Source organism: Platalea leucorodia (genome assembly GCF_965183815.1).
Source record: "Platalea leucorodia genome assembly, chromosome: 6".
In the NCBI taxonomy this organism is placed as follows: Eukaryota; Metazoa; Chordata; class Aves; order Pelecaniformes; family Threskiornithidae; genus Platalea; species Platalea leucorodia.
The window spans coordinates 86,722,882-86,739,000 of NC_138828.1; the positions used below are offsets into that span (position 1 = coordinate 86,722,882).

The 16,119-nt window shown below is 72.6% G+C and overlaps 2 protein-coding genes across 3 annotated transcripts; both read right to left on the reverse strand.

Moving 5' to 3' along the window:
* Positions 1–3,257: 3,257 nt before the first annotated feature.
* LOC309592500 (interleukin-12 subunit beta-like) lies at positions 3,258–6,111 on the reverse strand (the record flags this gene model as incomplete). The annotated part of the gene is made up of 7 exons (XM_082315926.1): positions 3,258–3,419; positions 3,871–4,019; positions 4,142–4,326; positions 4,401–4,509; positions 4,762–4,983; positions 5,544–5,613; positions 5,986–6,111. 7 exons carry the CDS (start codon positions 6,109–6,111, stop codon positions 3,258–3,260), a joined length of 1,023 nt encoding a protein of 340 aa, XP_082172052.1.
* A 1,663-nt stretch (positions 6,112–7,774) lies between these two features.
* On the reverse strand, positions 7,775–15,919 carry DQX1 (DEAQ-box RNA dependent ATPase 1). 2 transcript variants are annotated; one of them, XM_082315504.1, is made up of 12 exons: positions 15,708–15,919; positions 14,941–15,247; positions 12,063–12,256; positions 11,380–11,755; positions 10,840–11,079; positions 10,436–10,535; positions 10,092–10,250; positions 9,677–9,868; positions 9,421–9,546; positions 8,884–9,074; positions 8,608–8,798; positions 7,775–8,376 (listed from the first exon to the last, which is right to left on the reverse strand). In XM_082315504.1, exons 2-12 carry the CDS (start codon positions 15,223–15,225, stop codon positions 8,196–8,198), a joined length of 2,235 nt encoding a protein of 744 aa, XP_082171630.1. In that variant the 5' UTR covers positions 15,226–15,247; positions 15,708–15,919; the 3' UTR covers positions 7,775–8,195. The 2 variants fall into 2 exon arrangements, with proteins under 2 accessions (XP_082171630.1, XP_082171631.1); XM_082315505.1 differs by having other exon boundaries at positions 15,887–15,905.
* Between the last annotated feature and the right edge of the window lie 200 nt (positions 15,920–16,119).

The window sequence follows — 16,119 nt, forward strand, 5'->3', positions numbered from 1 at the left end:
GGGGTGGACCCCCCCCATTCCTGGTGCTGGGAGCCCCCCCCACCCTCACTGGCAGCCGCCGCGGGGTCTGCACCACCCGCACACACTTGCCTTATCCCCGTCGGAGTTTGCCAGCCGGCTTCCAGCTGCAGCCCCCGGGCTGGACAGGGAGCCCGGCCCCGCAGCCCCCGGACCCCCAGTGTTGGGACAGACTGACGGACTGGGCTTGTCTGCCCTGCTGGTTTACTGTCTCCCTGCGGCCCCGGGCCTGGACGTGCCCCCGCAGCACCCCGCGATGGACTGGGGGTGCCCCTGTGTGCCGAAGGATTGCACCAGCCCCCCGAGCAGGGCTGCCCTCGCCCCTGCCCCCCCAGCCTCTGGCTCCCAGGACCCCCTTCAGGCGTGACCCACAGCGCACTCGTGGGGAGGCAGAGGGGTCCACTGTGGGCCAGACCCCCCCCTCCTCCAGCAAATGTCTGCCCTCCCCTTACCTTGGCGACCCCCGAGTGTCCCTGGCCTCGGCTGGGGACCCCCTCCCCTGCTCCGGTGCCCTCAGCCCCGCTCCAGCCCCAGCCGGGCCCTGCCAACGTGGTGCCCGGTCACCGGGACCCCCACCCGGGCCAGCTCCCACCGGGGTCCCTCGTTGATGATGGAGGGGAGGGGGGGACAGTAGCCATGACCCTGACCCTAAACTTGACCTTGACCCCTACGCTGCTGCTGTCCATGGTGCTGCAGCAGCTTGCCCAGGGGCCAGCCGGAGCCTGCCCCTCGCCCGTTGGGCTGCGGGCGGGGGCAGGCTCCTGCCGCCCCCACCCCTCCGTTGCCACCGGGAGGAGGCGGGCAACCGGTGCCCGCTCCCCGGCGGCGGGATTGGCTGCGGTTCCGTGACGCGGCCCCGTTTTACCGGGGGTGGTGGTGGGGGGTGGAACCGCTGCTGCGCCGCCGCAGAGCCGCCGGGATGAGCACGGCCGAGGGCTGGCCCCGGTCCCGGTGCGGCGGCCAGGCGGTGCTGCGGGCCCGCGCCGAGGCTGCCGGGTACCGGAGGCTGCTGCGCACCCGCGCTGCCGAGGTGGAAGCGCTGCGAGGGGCCGTGGGTGCCCTGCACCGGCAGCTGGAGGGGCTGCGGGACCGGCGGAGCGGGGAGCTGGCCAAGTACCAGGTGCGGGGCGGCGGCGGTGGGGTCGGGGGGCGAGGGAGGACGGGGGCCGGGGTTCAGGTGGGGCGGGGGTCCGGGGGTCCGTGCGGGGCGGGGTCGGGGTCGGGTCAGGGCCGGGGGGTCCGTGCGGGGCGGGGGCCCGGGTGGGGCTGGGGAGGGGGACGTGTGCGGGGCGGGGGCCCCAGTGGGGCTGGGGAGGGGGATCCGTGCGGGGCGGGGGCGGGTCAGGGCCGGGGGGTCCGTGCGGGCCGGGGGTCCGGAGGGGACTGGGGAGGGGGACGTGTGCGGGGCGGGGGCCCGGGTGGGGCTGGGGAGGGGGATCCGTGCGGGGCGGGCCGGGGGTCCCGGGCGTTGCTGACGGCCCGGCCGGCAGGAGCGGGTGGCGGAGCTGGAGCGGGAGATCGGCGAGGCGGAGGCGGAGATGGCCCGGTGCCTGCGGGAGTACCCGGCGCTGCTGCGGCTGCGGATGGCGCTGGAGGCGGAGATCGCCGCGTACCGGTACGCGGGGGGGGCGGGCGCGGCGGGCGCGGCGCGGGGCTCAGCCCGGGCCTGTCTCTTGCAGGGAGATGCTGGAGGGCGAAGAGCTGCGCCTGGGCTGCCTGGCCGCGCCCTGACGGGACCCCGGCCCCGCTGCGGGACCCCGCGCCCCCAGACCCCGGACTTCTGCGCCTCGGGGTCCCTTGAGCCCCCGCTCGCCCGTGCCTCGGGACCTCCGCCCCCGGGCGCCCGGGGCCGTGGGACCCCCGGACCCTCTGGACGCCTCTGGACTCCTGGAGCCCCCGTCCTGTCCCCCGTGCCATGGGCCCCCTGGACTCCCGGGACCCCCGGCTCCCCGGGCTCCCCAGACCCCCGCCCCGGGAGGCCCCGGCCCCCCAGGAGGGCAGCGCCCACAGGGCCACACACTCTCACCAGCCTCTGCGGAGCAGCAGCGGGGCTGGGGTCCCGGCCCCGGCCTGCGCGGAAGCACCTCAATAAAGCCCCGTGGCGTTACCCGAGCCGGCCCCTCTGTGGTGGTGGGCCCTGCGCCGGGGGCACCCCGCTGCGCTCTCGGGGTCTGCGGCAGAGCTGGGGCTCGGGGCGGCTCCACGGGAGCCTGGGTGCCGGGGCCAGGTCCCGCAGGGGCTGCCTGCCTGCGGGGTCTCAGCTCCTGCCCGCCTGGCCGCAGCCCTTCGCCCCCAGGCTGGGCACCCCGCGGGGATGCCAGGTGGGGCACGTCGTGGGCTCCTGGCCACGGGCGCGTGGTGGAGGGGCCTGTGCCCAGTGGGAGCTGAGCCCTCCAGTGCTGGCGGGTGGTCCCTGGCCCCCTGCACGCCCCCCCGCGCTGGGGCCATGGCCGTGTCCTACCCCAGGACCAGCGCTCCCGGGGTCAGGCAGGGATCCTGCACCCTGGGATGTGGGGCCGGGGTGCCCCCTCGGTGTAGGGCAGCGCAACCCCGCTGGGGTGCGGCTCCTGGGGCTGGGGACGTTGCCCCCCTGCAGCCCCCAGGAAGGAGGCAGATCTGGGGGGGCTGATGAGGAATAGGGGGTCCAGGGCGCCTGTGTGCCCTGGCAGAGGGTTGGGCAGGGCTGTGGGGACCCCCCAGCTGGGCCAGGGCTGGGTATGGCCGCTGAGCGGGGCTGTCCCCGGCTGGGCTGGAGCATGTGTGCACGCACGTGTGTTACATGCCTGCTTTCAGCCGTGTGTAAGGACCCTACGGGCTGAACCCTGCGCCAGCAGGGAGCCGGGGCCCCGCAGGGAGCTGTGGGGCAGCGGGGGCCTTGCACAGGCCTGTGACCCCCTGTGGGGCAGGGGCCCGTCCGGGCACCCAGAGCAGAAGGGCAGGGCAGGCAGGAGCCCTGCCTGTGCTGTGCCCAGCTGGAGCCCGCAGAGGCTGGGGGCTGGGGGCCCAGCACCCCCCACCCCCCACAAAGACTGACGGAGATTTGTTGTAGTAAAGCCAAGCCCAGTTCTTTAACAGAGGTAAAAAGTCTCTTCCAAACCATACAAGAGAATGGGAAGGTCGGTGTCGGGTCCCTACGGCTGCCACACCGGGGGTGCCCCCAGCCCCGGGCATCCCTGTGGGCACAGAGGAGCGGCGGGGCAGGGGACGGGTGCGAGGGGGAAGGGGGGTCCGTGCAGGGGTCAGTGCGCTGGGAGCCAGCGCTGCTGGGCTGCATCGACGTCCTGCCAGGCGCTCCAGGGGCTCCAGGCGGAGTTGGCGTAGGGGTCCTGGCAGCTGATGCGCACCCGCTGCGCGCGCTCCTGCAGCCGCGTCTCCTCCGTGCCCTCCACGTACTTGTCAACCTGCAAAGCGGGGCAGGCGGTGGCCTCGGGGAGCACCCCGGCACCGGGGCGGGGGGCCGCCGGCACAGGCGCCGAGGCTGCGGGGAAGGTGGGACAGGGCAGGCGCAGGGCTCGGCGCTGGGGGCTCGGGGGTGGGAGACACTGGCACCTCCTCAACCCCGGCAGCGACGCTGCCTTGCGTGGGCAGTGCTGGCGGGGGGAAGCAGAGATGACAGCCAGGAGTGACAATTCACCGCCCCAAGGAGAGAAGCAGTGTAGCAGGGAGGGGGCCATTGCTGAGCCCCCGGCACATCCCTGTTCCCGACGGCGGCCCTGGGCAGAGGGAAGAGCCCGGGCTGGGGCAGGGGCAGGGGCAGGGGCAGGGCGGGCGCAGGGCAGGGTGGGCACAGCAGCGCGAGGACGCAGGTCAGCACGTGCCCGGGCAGGCTGGGCACGGGCATCCCGCAGTTACCTGGGTGCCGTTGGGGAACTCGTACTGCAGCCGGTAGAGCAGGGCGAAGTAGGACTTGGGGAGCGGCCAGGAGGCCGGGGGGGCCCAGGCCAGGTGGAGCTGCTGCCCCCGCCGCTGCACGGTCAGGTCCTGCGGCGGGTCAGGCCGCACTGCGGGCAGAGCAGGGCTCAGCACGGGGCGGCACTGCCCAGCCCGGGGCCGAGCCCTCGCACAGGGCTCCCAGCACCCTGAGGATGGCCCCTGGGCCCCGCTGCTGCTGGTCTGAGCTCACCGATGTCGTGGATGAAGAACTGGGTGGAGAAGTTGAGGTAGGAGTTGTCCGAGAGCCCCTCCAGCTGCAGCTGCAGCGGGTGCAGCTCCTCGGCGAAGGGGCAGAAGGAAGGGTCCGTGAAGTTGGCGCTGAACTGGCTGTGGTGGCTGGCGACTGGCACCCACTCGCCCAAGGAGCCGTCGCTGCTGGGGGGAGGCAGGCGTGAGGCTGGGTGGCCACGGGCCCAGGGCCGCACTGGGGGGGTCCCGGGGGCACCCACCTGCGTGTGAGGCGGGCGCGGAAGACGGCAGAGTCGGGGCCGGTCCAGGAGCAGTGGAAGGAACCGCGGTAGGACGCAGCCTGGCAGGAGACGTTCATCCCCTCCTTGCCTGGCGGGGCCAAGGGGCAATGGCTCAGGGGCTGCACGGGGCCGGGAGCGGTGCCCCCTCCCCGCACGGCTGGGCTCTCCCCGGCCTGGTGCGTCCCCCCAGCCCCCTGGGCTGGGCACGAACATCTGCAGATGCACGAGCATCTCCTGGTCCCCAGCCTGCCCCCAACGCCCTGCACCCCCCCCATCGCCCCTCATCCCCCCGCTCCCTCAGCCCTGGCCATGCCAGCCCCGCATGCCCAGCCCTGCGTACGGGTGCCGCTGACCACCACGTAGGTGGTGTCCAGCAGGACGGTGCCGGCCCAGCAGCTGTAGTTGCCCGCGGCCGGCAGGTCCAAGCCAAGGATGGTGAGAGTCTGTCCCTCAGCCACAAGCTCGGCCATGGGCTCCAGCTCCCCGTTCTGCGTCCAGGTCACTTGCTGCTCCGAGGTGTTGCATTTCACCACCACGTCCCCGTTCAGTTTCCCCACCTGAACTGGAGATGAGAGGCAGCGACCGGGGTCAGGGGTGGGCTGCGGTGTGGGCAGCCCGTCCCCCACACCACGATGGGGCTGGGTGCCCCCTTGTCCCGACACACCACATCCATCCTTCCCAAGGTCCCTGCCCTGCTCCTGCACGCCACATCCATCCCCCCTGCCCCATCCCCTCACATCCATCCCCACTCTGCCCCATCACCCCACAGCTGTCCCCCTGCCCCATCACCCCATGTCTATCCCCACTCTTCCCCATCACCCCACGTCCATCGCCCTGCTCCCTCACCCCACGTCTATCCCCACCCTGCTCCCTCACCCCACAACCATCCCCCTGCTTCCTCACCCCGTGTCCGTGCCCCCCACAATCGCTCTCATGCCCATCTTCTAACCCCCCACCCTACCAGAAGCGCTGCCCCAACCCAGGCTCACGTCGCCCTGTATCAGAAGGATGTGAGACGTGGGCGCTCCCTGCTCCCTCCGGCTGCTGCGTGGGTCCCGCAGCCCCCCACCCCGGGGTGTCTCCCCTCCGAGGTCCCCTGTGCCCAAGGGGGGCAGGACTCACACTTTGGGGGGAAGGCAGTCAGGGCGTCCGCAGGAGCGAGGCACAGCAACAGCCCCACCAGCACCAGCATCTGGGAGGGGAAGGGCAGCAGTAGGGGAAAGGGAAGGGGAAGGCAGCCTGGTGCCGGGGAGGGGACCGGCCGTACCCGAGGAGAAGGGGAGCAGAGCCGGGATGCAGCCAGCAGGATCAGCAAGGGCAGAGCCCTCGGCCCTAGGACGGCAGCAGGGTCAGGCAGGAGGGGAGCAGTGCGGCGGGGGGGAGCCCCGCACAGGACCGGCAGCCGATGCGACACCCCGACCCTACCCACCGCGACCCCTCGGTGCCCCCCGGGCAGGGGGCTGCAGTGCCTGCCTGGAGCAGCGCCTTCCCGGGCTCCCCGGTGCCCAAACCCTCCCGGGGCCGCAGCGCGAGTGCCCCCCGGCAGCCCCCGTGCTGTGCCTACCTTGCCGCTGTGGTGCGCGCTGCGCCGGTGGGCTCGGCATGGGCTGGGGGCCGGCGAGTGGCTGGATATATACTGAGCTGGGACCCCGCGGAGTTGCCCCAAGGTGAAGCCAAACCACAGAAACATCACAGTTCTCAGAAGAGGAGAAAGCTGCGCTGGGTGGAGCTGCGAGCCAGGACCGTGCTCAGCCCCCGACCCACCCGGCCCAGCCTCGCTGGGACTCACCGCGGGTACTTCCCAGGCTGGGGTGCACTGGGGACCCGCTGGCCTGCCCCGGCCGTGGGCACCGCCGGGGTGGTAAGGGCAGGTCCCCTCCCGGGAACTGCTGGGAGTCCCGGGCGCTCCCAGCTCCCGCGAACGGTCCTGAGCCCCAGGACCGGCTGAGGGCTCACACATCACCGTGTGCCGCACGGAGCACCCGCAGCCCCCTGCTGTGGGGGGAGCAGGGGCTGAGTGTGGGGAAGGGACCACCGGCGTCCAGCAGTGCCTGCCCCGGGGGTCCGGAGAGGGGCAGGCGTGGTGCTTGGCCCCGGCCGGTTGGGCTGCGGTGGGTCCCCGAGGAGAGGAGCGGGTCCCTGCCGAGGCTCGGGGTGCTGCACCCCGCCAGGCAGGGCTGTCTCGCCCCTTCCCTCCCCTCCCAGGGCCACGCAGCTGCCCCGGCCACTCGTCCCACGGGGTGTGTGCCGGGACGGGACGCGGGGCAGAGGCAGCCCCAGCCTCCCCTTGGCCATCCCCGCCAGCACCGGCCCAGCTCCGCGGCACGGCTGCCTCCCCTCAGCCCGGCAAGGCACAGCCCCGCACCGGGCACCGGCCCCCGCCGCCTGCAGCCCCAGCCCAGGGAGAGGGGATGGGGCAGCCCCCCACGGCGGGGGCAGGCGGCCCCGGGTCAGGGAGGCCGGGGAGGCACGGGCCGCACGCCGCCGCTCCCGCTCACGTACTTTCTGGGGTTCCTAGAAAGCGAAGGGGGAAGTTCGGGCTCCGCGGAGGCTGCGGGAAGGCCCGGCCCTCACCTTTCTGCCCAACCTTCGAGGCGCTGCGGTGGGGACCAGGCAGCGGAGCCTCCGGGCGCCTTCCTGGGAACAGCGGAGACCCCACGCGCGGACGGCGAGGAGGGGGGGAAGGAGGGCGACCGGGGGCTCAGCTACCGGGATGAAGCAGCCCCATGCCCATGCCAAGGGGTCCACCCTGGGCAGGGGCTGGAGCACAGCACCCACGCTGGGACCCCCGGCCCCTCGCAGCTCAGCCCTTGGCCGCGGTGCCAGGGAGCCACGAGAGAACTTGCTGGAACGCTGGAGGGGACCCCAAGGCAGGGAGGGGGACCCCGGGGTGGGGGGCACCTCGTCCCAGCGGAGCGCCCGTGCCCTGTCCCGTCCTGGGGGGAGCAGGAGCTGGCTGCCCACCCCGGCTGCTGCCCACCCCCGCGCCGGCCGCAGCTTCCTCTCTGCTTCTGCAGAAGAGCGCGCGACCGCGGAGGGGAAGACCCGGCGCAAAGGCCAGGGCTGCCCCTCGGCACGTCGGTGTGGCCGGGAGCAGCGGCATGCTACCCAGAACCGGAGGCAGGAGGTGAGCAAGACCAGGGATGCCTCATGTTCAGAAACCCCCCCGGGAGAGGGGAGGCTGGGGGGGTGCGGAGCTGCCCCGCAGGGGTGCGGGGGCTGGGGGAGCCCTCGCCCCGCTGCAGGCAGGACCCCGAGGTGGGACGGAGCCCACCCTCGCCAGACCCCTCTGCGGCGTGAGCGCTCCTTGGCTACAATCACGGACGCGAGGGCAGGAGCAAAGGTCACAAAACTTTATACAGGAGAGACCCGCAAGCGGCCCCTCCGCCCCGGGCGCTGCTCCCCCGGGCGCGGGGCAGCGGGACAGGCAGGGCCGGTGGCCCCAGCCCCGCAGTGGCCCCAGCCCCACAGCAGCCCCTGGGGAAACACGGGGTGAAGGAGCCCGGGCGGGGAGGGCCTGCACGACTCCCCAGGCCCGGGGCCAGCGCTCCCCCGAACCGGGCTCTGTCCCCAGGGGAGATGCTGGGGGCCGGTCCCGTGGCCGCTGGCACCACGACCGTGGTGCAGATCCGTGGTAGTGGCAGGCTCTGCCTGTGCCTCCCTGCGGATCGGGTCGGCCCTCGCAGCAGCACAACCTCCCCAGGGCTCTCCTCTCCCTGGTGGTCACAAGCCAAGCCCAGGCGGCCCTGAGGCAGGGGCTCCGGTGCCTCTGGCTCACTGCAGCACGCAGACTTCCCTCTCCTCATCCTCCCTGCCGGACGCCTCTCCCAGCGGCTCCGGCACCACCGGCACGTCCTCCACGGCCACCACCTTCTCCCGCAGCTCCATCAGCAGGTCGCGGCTCTCGCTGGGTGGCAGGTTGCTCAGGTAGTACTGGGGTGCCAGCTCCACCAGCCTGCGGGGACGGGGGGTCAAGGAGGGGCAGCCAGCCCCGGGGGCCTCCCTGGAGCAGCCGCCTCGCTCCCTGACACGGGGACAGTCCCCCCCCCAGCCCCCAGGAGAGGACGCCCAGGCCAGGCATCGTGCCCCAGGGCTCTGCTGTGCTCCCGGGCCAGCGCCAGATCCAGAGCTACGCACGGACGCAGCCCGGGCGCGACCCATCCCTCCCCGTGCCCGAGGTCCTCACATTTGGGGCTGGATCTCCGAGACCACGCGGAGGCAGTTGTCCTGCGAGATGGTGAACTCGTGGTAGAGGACCCAGGGGGGCAGGCGCTGGGGGGGCTGCCGCAGCAGGTAGCAGCAGGCGGGGGGCAGGTGGGCCACGTGCTTGTGCGTCAGCATCACATAGTTGCCAGAGCCGTCGATGTCCCGGGCCACCTGGGGCACAGAGCGGGAGGGGAGCGGGGCTGGCTGGCACGACCCCCCGCCCCGCGGCCGGGCCCCTCGCGGCCCCCCGGCCCACCTTGAGGAAGTAGCCGGAGATGAGCGCTCTCTGGATGTTGAGCACGTTGGCGTCGGTGCCGAAGGCGGGGGGCGAGACGGGCAGCTCGATGCGCTGCATCACCTCCAGCAGCTCCGCCCGCACGATGCCCGCCAGCCGCAGCGCCTCCCCGCTCACCGCGTGCTTGCGGCACCAGCCCTCGTCCGCGTTGTCTGCGGGGAGAGCAGCGTCAGCACCGCGGGGACAGGGCTGGACGAGCAGAGACCCCACGCGGAAGGGGGTGGCCTGGCTGGGCAGGGGGCTCACGGGCCACAAAACCAGGCACTGCTGCTCCCGCAGACCGCATCCCCGCAAGGCAGCAGGGACAGGGACCGCGCAGAGCGTGCGGCTCCCAGGCTGGAGCTGGGACACCTCGCAGCCAGGCTGGGGCACCTGGATGGGGTCATGACAACGTGGCTGCAGTGCTCGCTCCCGGAAGAAGCAGGGGACACGCGAGAGCTGTGGGACGCCCGTGGGGTGTGCAGCCCCCCAGCAGTTGAGCCCCTGCCCGGCACTCACGCTGCTGGAAGGTGTTGAAGATGTTGATGAGGGTGAAGTGGTCTCCGTCCGGGTGGAGCAGGGCCCGCCGCCGCATGGTCACGGCCTCCTCCAGGTGCGTGGAAGGGGGCACAAAGCAGGGGGAAACTGGGGGGGGGCATGGAGGGAAGGTCACCACGTGCCCCCCAGCACCACCCCTGCCAGCGCGGGCTCTCTGGGGGCTGCAACGGGCCCCGCGCCAGCCGCAGAGCGGGCTCCGAGCCCCTCGGCACAGTACCTGTGAGCATGGCGGCCAGGCTGACCATCTCCTCCACACAATCGAACTCGCAGGAGGCGATGAGCGCCTTGGCCAGCTGGGGGTCCAGGGGGAACTCCGACATGATGATCCCCACCTCCGACAGGTTCCCATCATCATCCAGGGCGGCCAGGTAGTCCAGGTCCTCCAGTGCTTGCATCAGCGACTCGGGGGCTGGGGCAGGACGTCAGCCGGCTACCAGGACCAGGCAGCCCTGCCCATCCTCCTCCTGCGCCCGTGGGACCCTCCAGCCCCTCTCCAGACACAACCTGGGCTGCAGTGATCGCCATGGCCATGGCCAGCCTCCAGCTCCTCCCGCACGGCCATCCCTACTATGCCCCTCCGCTCAGGCTCCCCCCACGCCGTGCCCGGTCCCTCCGCGCCCCGCGGGCAGTACCTGGCCGGTCGAGGAAGTCGCACTGTCCCATGTCGGCGATGTCCAGGCGCTTCAGCAGCAGCACGAGGCGGCTGAGGCTGGTCTCGCTGACGTGGGGCGCGGGGCTGGGGGGCAGGCGCTGCTCATAGAAGGCCTCCGAGTAGAGGCGCAGGCAGGTGCCTGCGGGAGAGGGGCTGTGAGCCACGACGGTGGGAGGGACAGAGCCCGGGGACAGGGCAGCAAGCGCAGGCAGGCAGGCAGGGAAGCGTGCTGCGCCACGGGCTGCCTGGGGCCCCAGCGCGGTGGGACAACAGCCCCGTCCCACTGGAGGCACATTCGGGGGACGCCCAGGCAGGGGCTCTCACCTGGGGGGCTGCCTGCGGCTCGCTGCATGCGCGACTCTGCCTGGCTCTTGCTGATGGGCCGCAGCACCTGGGACTCTGCCCGGATGCGGGGGTTGTAGACCTGCAGGCGAGGCCGTGAGAAGGGACACCCGCAGACGAGCCCCTGCCTTCTCCAAAGGTCCCTCCACTCTGCCGGTGCGGTGCTGCCACTGCCGCCTCCCTGGGGAGGGTCCCGCGCCCCGCACAGCATCCCCCAGCCTGGGGCATCACGCAGAGCCCAGGCCGAGCAGACAATGCAGACCGCCGCGGCCCCGCGACTCCCTCCCCAGACTCGCCTCCGCCCGCGCCGCCGGCTGCGCCCCTGAGCAGAGCCAGGCCCCCTGCTCGCCGCCGCTCGGCTCCCTGGCCCGTGCTGGCACACTCACGTTGCGCAGCTCCAGCCCCGAGTCGATGACAAAGCGCACGGTGCCCAGAGAAAAGGACGAGTCCGCAAGCCAGTGGGTGACGATCACCCGCCTTTCGCGGCCGCTCTCCTCCAGCGCCTCGTACACCTTCTGCGCCGCACGGCCCACGCCGGGGTGCAGGGGCAGGACCAGCAGCGGGCCCAGCCCTGGGTTCAGCGCCACGGCCTCGGTCTGGATGGCACCACAGCACTCGGCGATCTCCTGCGGGGAAGGACGGGGGGACAGGAGTGACGCCTGCCAACGCCTGGAGCGGCCCCATCCCCGGGACAGGGCGCTGCGCCATGCCCTGGGGCTAAAAACCCCGGGTCGCAAGCGGTGCCCGCTGCCTCCCACAGAGGAGCTCCAGCTCTTGCAGTTTAATCCCCAGCAGCCCCCGCTGTCCTCAGGGCTCCCCGCACACAGCTGAGAGGGATCGCCCAAACCTTTCCCCTTCCCCATTCCCCCCCGCCTCATGGCACAGCGAGTCCCCCAAGAGCCAAGGCGTGGGTGCCCGCAGCCCACCTCCTCGCTGGCCAGGAAGAGCAGAATGTGGCCGGGCTCCTGCCGCCGGTGGATGTCCAGCACAGCCTGGCAGGCAGCTGCGATGCGGCCGCGGGCCAGCGGGTCCCTGTAGAGCAGCTGGGGAGGGGGCCCCCGCCCCGGCACCCGCACCACGGGGGGGTCCCCGCAGAAGGTGCGGAGCCGCTCCTCCATGGCCGGCGAGGTCACCACCACCACCTTCAGCACGGGGCGCTGGCGCAGCACGTCCTTCAGCAGCCCCAGCAGCACGTCGGTGGGCACCGTCCGCTCCTGCGCCTCGTCCAGCACCACCACCCCGTACTGCCGCAGCAGCGGGTCCGACGTCATCTCCCGCAGCAGCATCTCGTCCGAGCAGTACCTGCCGCGGTCCGGCACTGTCAGCCTGGGGTGGCCGCGGGGACCCCTGGCACCACGGGCTGCACCCCTGCGGGCATCCCTGCGCCCAGCCCCGGGGGAGCACACCTCGCCCCCTCCCCGCCGGCAGGAGCCCCCACCGCAGCCCTGGGAGGGCCCAGCCAGCCAGCAGCCCGCTTCGTCGCTCCCTGCAACGAGGCCAGGCTGGATTAAGAGATTACGCTGCCGCTGGGGAGCTCAGCGGGATCAGAGCACGGTGCGACAGGCGCTCGCGGCACAGGCAGCCCGCGGGGGCCCCCCCGTCCCCGTACCTGAGGATGGTCTCGGTGGTGCAGCAGTCCTCGTGGGGGACGCAGTAGCCGACCTCGTGGCCCAGGTTCAGGTCCATCTCATCCGCCACGCGCAGGGAGAGGCTGAGGGCGGCCAGGCTGTGGGGCTGGGTGCAGGCCACCAGGCCGTGGGCGAACTGCAGGGAGAGGGCGTACTCCGCACACCACTGCGGGATCTGCAGGACCAGAACGCAGGTCAGGGCCTGGGGACAGCGTGGCCCTGGCCAGGAGCACCAGGACGTTCCCCTCACCATCATGGAGCAGCACACGCTGTGCCCCCCCAGAAGGGCAGAGGGACCCTCCCCACAGCAGCCCCCAGAGATCCAGCTGCAGGACCTCCAGGGCCAGAGGCCGTACTGAACCGCTCGACAGCCCAGGCGGGACCTTCCCTCCCCTGGTACTGTCGCTTCTGAGCCCCAGCAACCTGTGACACAAGCCCCACAGCCTCAGTGCCGCATGCCTGCAGCTTTCTGCCTCGCTATGGGACATCACGGCCCCGGCTCTGGCATTGAGGACACGGGACAACAGTCCTCTCCACCTCCACCTCCCCAGAAAAAACAGGGCAGGGGGGTACGTGCTGCACCGCCTTCGCCAGAGCTGCCAGCTCAGGCAGAGCAGTGCCTCCAGGTCACACAGAGCAGTGCCTCCAGGTCACGCCTGCCAGGGCTTAAGAGGCATTTGGACAATGCCCTTAATAACATGCTTTAACTTCTGGCCAGCCCTGGGGTGGTGAGGCAGTTGGACCAGGTGATGGCTGCAGGTCCTTTCCCACTGGAGCCATCCCGCTCTATTCTAACCGGCCCCCTACTCCTCCCCGGGGAAGGCTGGGCAGGTCCCCGGTCAGGTTCAGCACAGAGCAGTGGTCACTGGCTATGTCCCGAGACCCAGACCTTGCAGCAGGGCAATGGCTCGATCGTCCTCACGTGGGGCCAGAGGGATCACGCACTACCCCAGGAAACCCCACGGTGAGAGAAGGGGAAGGAAGCACCAGGGAGTAGCTGCTGCCCAAGCACCCGGCCAGGCGGCACGGGACGGTCCCGGGGCCGCGCAGCTGTCCTTTGGGCACTGCGGACCAGAAATCTGCTGTTTAACTGCTCCTAACACGCCTGCCTGCCTCGCTCACTCCTCCCGGGCCTGCGCCCCTGTGTCTGCCCAGCACCCGGGGCCACCGGCAGGCAGAGTCCTGCCCAGGGGCTGCCTCCAGCGAGCCCAGCTCACCGCCGGGCGGGAGCACACGGGCCATCCGCATGCCCGGCAGCGCCCATGGGCGGGCGTGCAGCCTGCTCTGTTTCTCCAGCTGGCCCCACAGCTGCCCCACAGATTGGCCATGCTCGGTCATGTCTCCATGCACAGCTCTGCACCCCCCCTTCTGCCGCCTTCCTGCCTGCAAAGATGGGCGAGGGCGGCGGCACAGGGTGCAGACAGCCCTCGGCCACCCGAAGCTGAAGGGACCCGGCTTGTGTGTCGGCTCTTCCCACTTTGGGTGGAAACACCGCGTTTGAGGGGTGCTGCTGCACCAACGTGCAGGATCAGATGCTCCACGTGGGTCGAGCTGCGTCCCCTGGCCTGCTCAGGGCACGGTGGTCCCAGGGCCCCGCACAGACTGTAGGCAGGGTGCCTGCACCCAAAAGCAACCCGGCCCTGGGGCCAGAGCAGGCCAGGGCCTGCACAAGGGCTTTATTCCCCAAATCCGGCACCCTGCAGTTCAGCCGGTGCCACAGGCTGAACCCAGGCCCGTGCTGCAGCAGGGTCACACCCAAGGGAGGTGGTTTGGGCAAGCGGCCCTGAGCCCACTGCCAACACCCTGCTAGCCCCAGAGGCCGGCAGCTGCCACGCAGTGACCCAGCCCGTGCACAGCACCGCAGAGGCCGTGGCTGCCCCTGCAGCTTCCAGGTGATCCCTCCCCTGGTCAAAGTCTGCGTGACGATGTCTCCAGGTGCCGTGGCAGGGCCTGTCAGACGGGATCAGCTCCCCGGGGTGGGCAGGCGGGATCCTGGCACCCCAGACCCACCACAGTCCAGCCTGACTGCCCACGCCTGCCGCCGCTCCGGGTACCCGGGCTCGGCTCCGAGGAGGTGTCGTTTCCCCCTCCCTGCGCCCGCCCGATGCCCTGCGCCGCTGTGGCAGCCGCTCCCGGGGCCGCCGTGGCAGAACTTCCTGGCTCGTGCCGAGGCTTTGCCCGGAGCCTCAGCGCCTGCCCCAACACATGCCGGCGCACAACTGCCTGGCTCTGTGCTCGCCCTGCCCCGTGCTGGGCTCACCGCAGCGGCACACTCCCAGGTACCGCAGTGGAGCCGAAGCCCTGCGGGTCCCGTCGCTCCCTCCATCCCTCCCACAAGCTCAGACGCTGCCGTGGGGTCAGGGAGCTGCTGCCCGGCCACAGTCCCATCTCCGTGCCTTCTGCAGCCCTGCAGCTGCCCGGGCTCCCACCTCCCCACTCCGCCACGGCCCAGGGCCTGCCAGCACACGGCAAACGCAGGGTAACGCCGCGCAGGGGGCTGGCAGGAGGGGAGCGTGCGGGGCCTGCCTGCGCTGCTCTGGCAGGGGCGAGGGCCTGGCAGCTCCTGGGCCACGGGAGCTGTGACTCGCTCGCAGGGAGCAGGATCCGCACGTGGGTCCTGGGGGAAGGCAGCGGCCTCGGGCAGGACCCAGCTGCTGCTGACAGCGGCACCGCAGGTGTTTGAGCAGGGGGATGGACACAGCTGGGAGTCCAGCAGGCGCGGGGAGAGACCGCCGGCAGAGCAGCCGGTACCGCAGCCCTGCGCCGGGCTCCCAGGCAGCAACGTGGCCCTGCCCAGCCGCGTGTGGACCCCAGCAGGGCTGGCTGCTCCCAGCTGCCCTGACGCAGCCCCCCACTCACCTGGGTGCTCTTGCCAGTGCTGGGGGGCCCGGACACCAGGATGATGCCGCTGTTGCCTTCCAGGTGCTCCATGAAGCTATACTTGGTGGTCCAGACGGGCAGCTCCCGCCGCTGCCGCAGGAGCTCGTAGTAGCGGGAGGAGAAGGGCAGCCCGTCGTAGGGGTTCACCTCCAGGTCGCCGTCGCAGCCCAGGGCTGGGTCGTCGTCCTCCTCCTCCTCCTCCTCCAGCGCGGAGCCAGGGCCGCTCTGCCGGGGCGGGGAGCCAGGGGCCCCGCAGCCGGCCATGGCGGGGACGCCGGCACCGGAGCTGCGGGGGCAGGTGGGAGGTGGAGCGGGGCCCGCCGGGTCACGGCGGACCTGGAGGAGCCCGGCGCTGACCCACCCTCGCCCGCCGCCCTGGCAGCGGCCCGGCCCGGCGGGGGGACCTGCGGGGACGGGGACAGGCAGGGGGGCGCGGGCAGGGAGGGGCAGGGACAGGCAGGGGGGTGACACGGCCTGGGCGCGGGGAGCGGGGACAGGCAGGGACCGGGGCGGGCAGGGACGGGGGTCCGACCGGGCCCCGGGAGAGCCCGGCAGGACCGAGCGGGGTGCGGGGCACCGGACCGGGCTGTGCGTGGGGGACCGGGCCGGGGCGCAGGGGGCGTGGGACAGGCGGACACCTCGGGGGCGGGCGGACAGCCCGGGGCCGGTCCCGGCGGACGGAACTGAATGGCACGGACCGGGCCGGGGGGGCACCGGGGCGGGTCGGACCGGACCGGACGAGGCACCTGAGCACCGGGACGGGACCGGACCACACCGGACCGGACGGGACGGGACGGGGCCGGGTGCCCCGACTCAGCCCCCCGAGGCGCGGCTCTGGTTCTGGCTCTGGCTCCGGCTCCGGCTCCGGCTCCGGTTCCGGTTCCGGTTCCGGTTCCGGTTCCGGCCCGTCCCGGCCGCCGCTCACCTGCGCGCGCCGCCGCCACCTCGGGCCCTGCCTCGGGAGACCGTCAGGTGACCGCGGCGCCGTCACGTGGCCCCGGCGGCGGCGGCCAATCAGCGCCGCGGGGCGTTCCCCCCCCCCCTCCCGCGCGCGGCCCGTTGCTAGGCGCCGCCCTGCCTGCGTGGCGACGCGGCCGGAGGCGCCCGGCCCCGAGCCCCGGCCCCGAGCCCCGGCCCCGAGCCCCGGCCGCCCCGCTC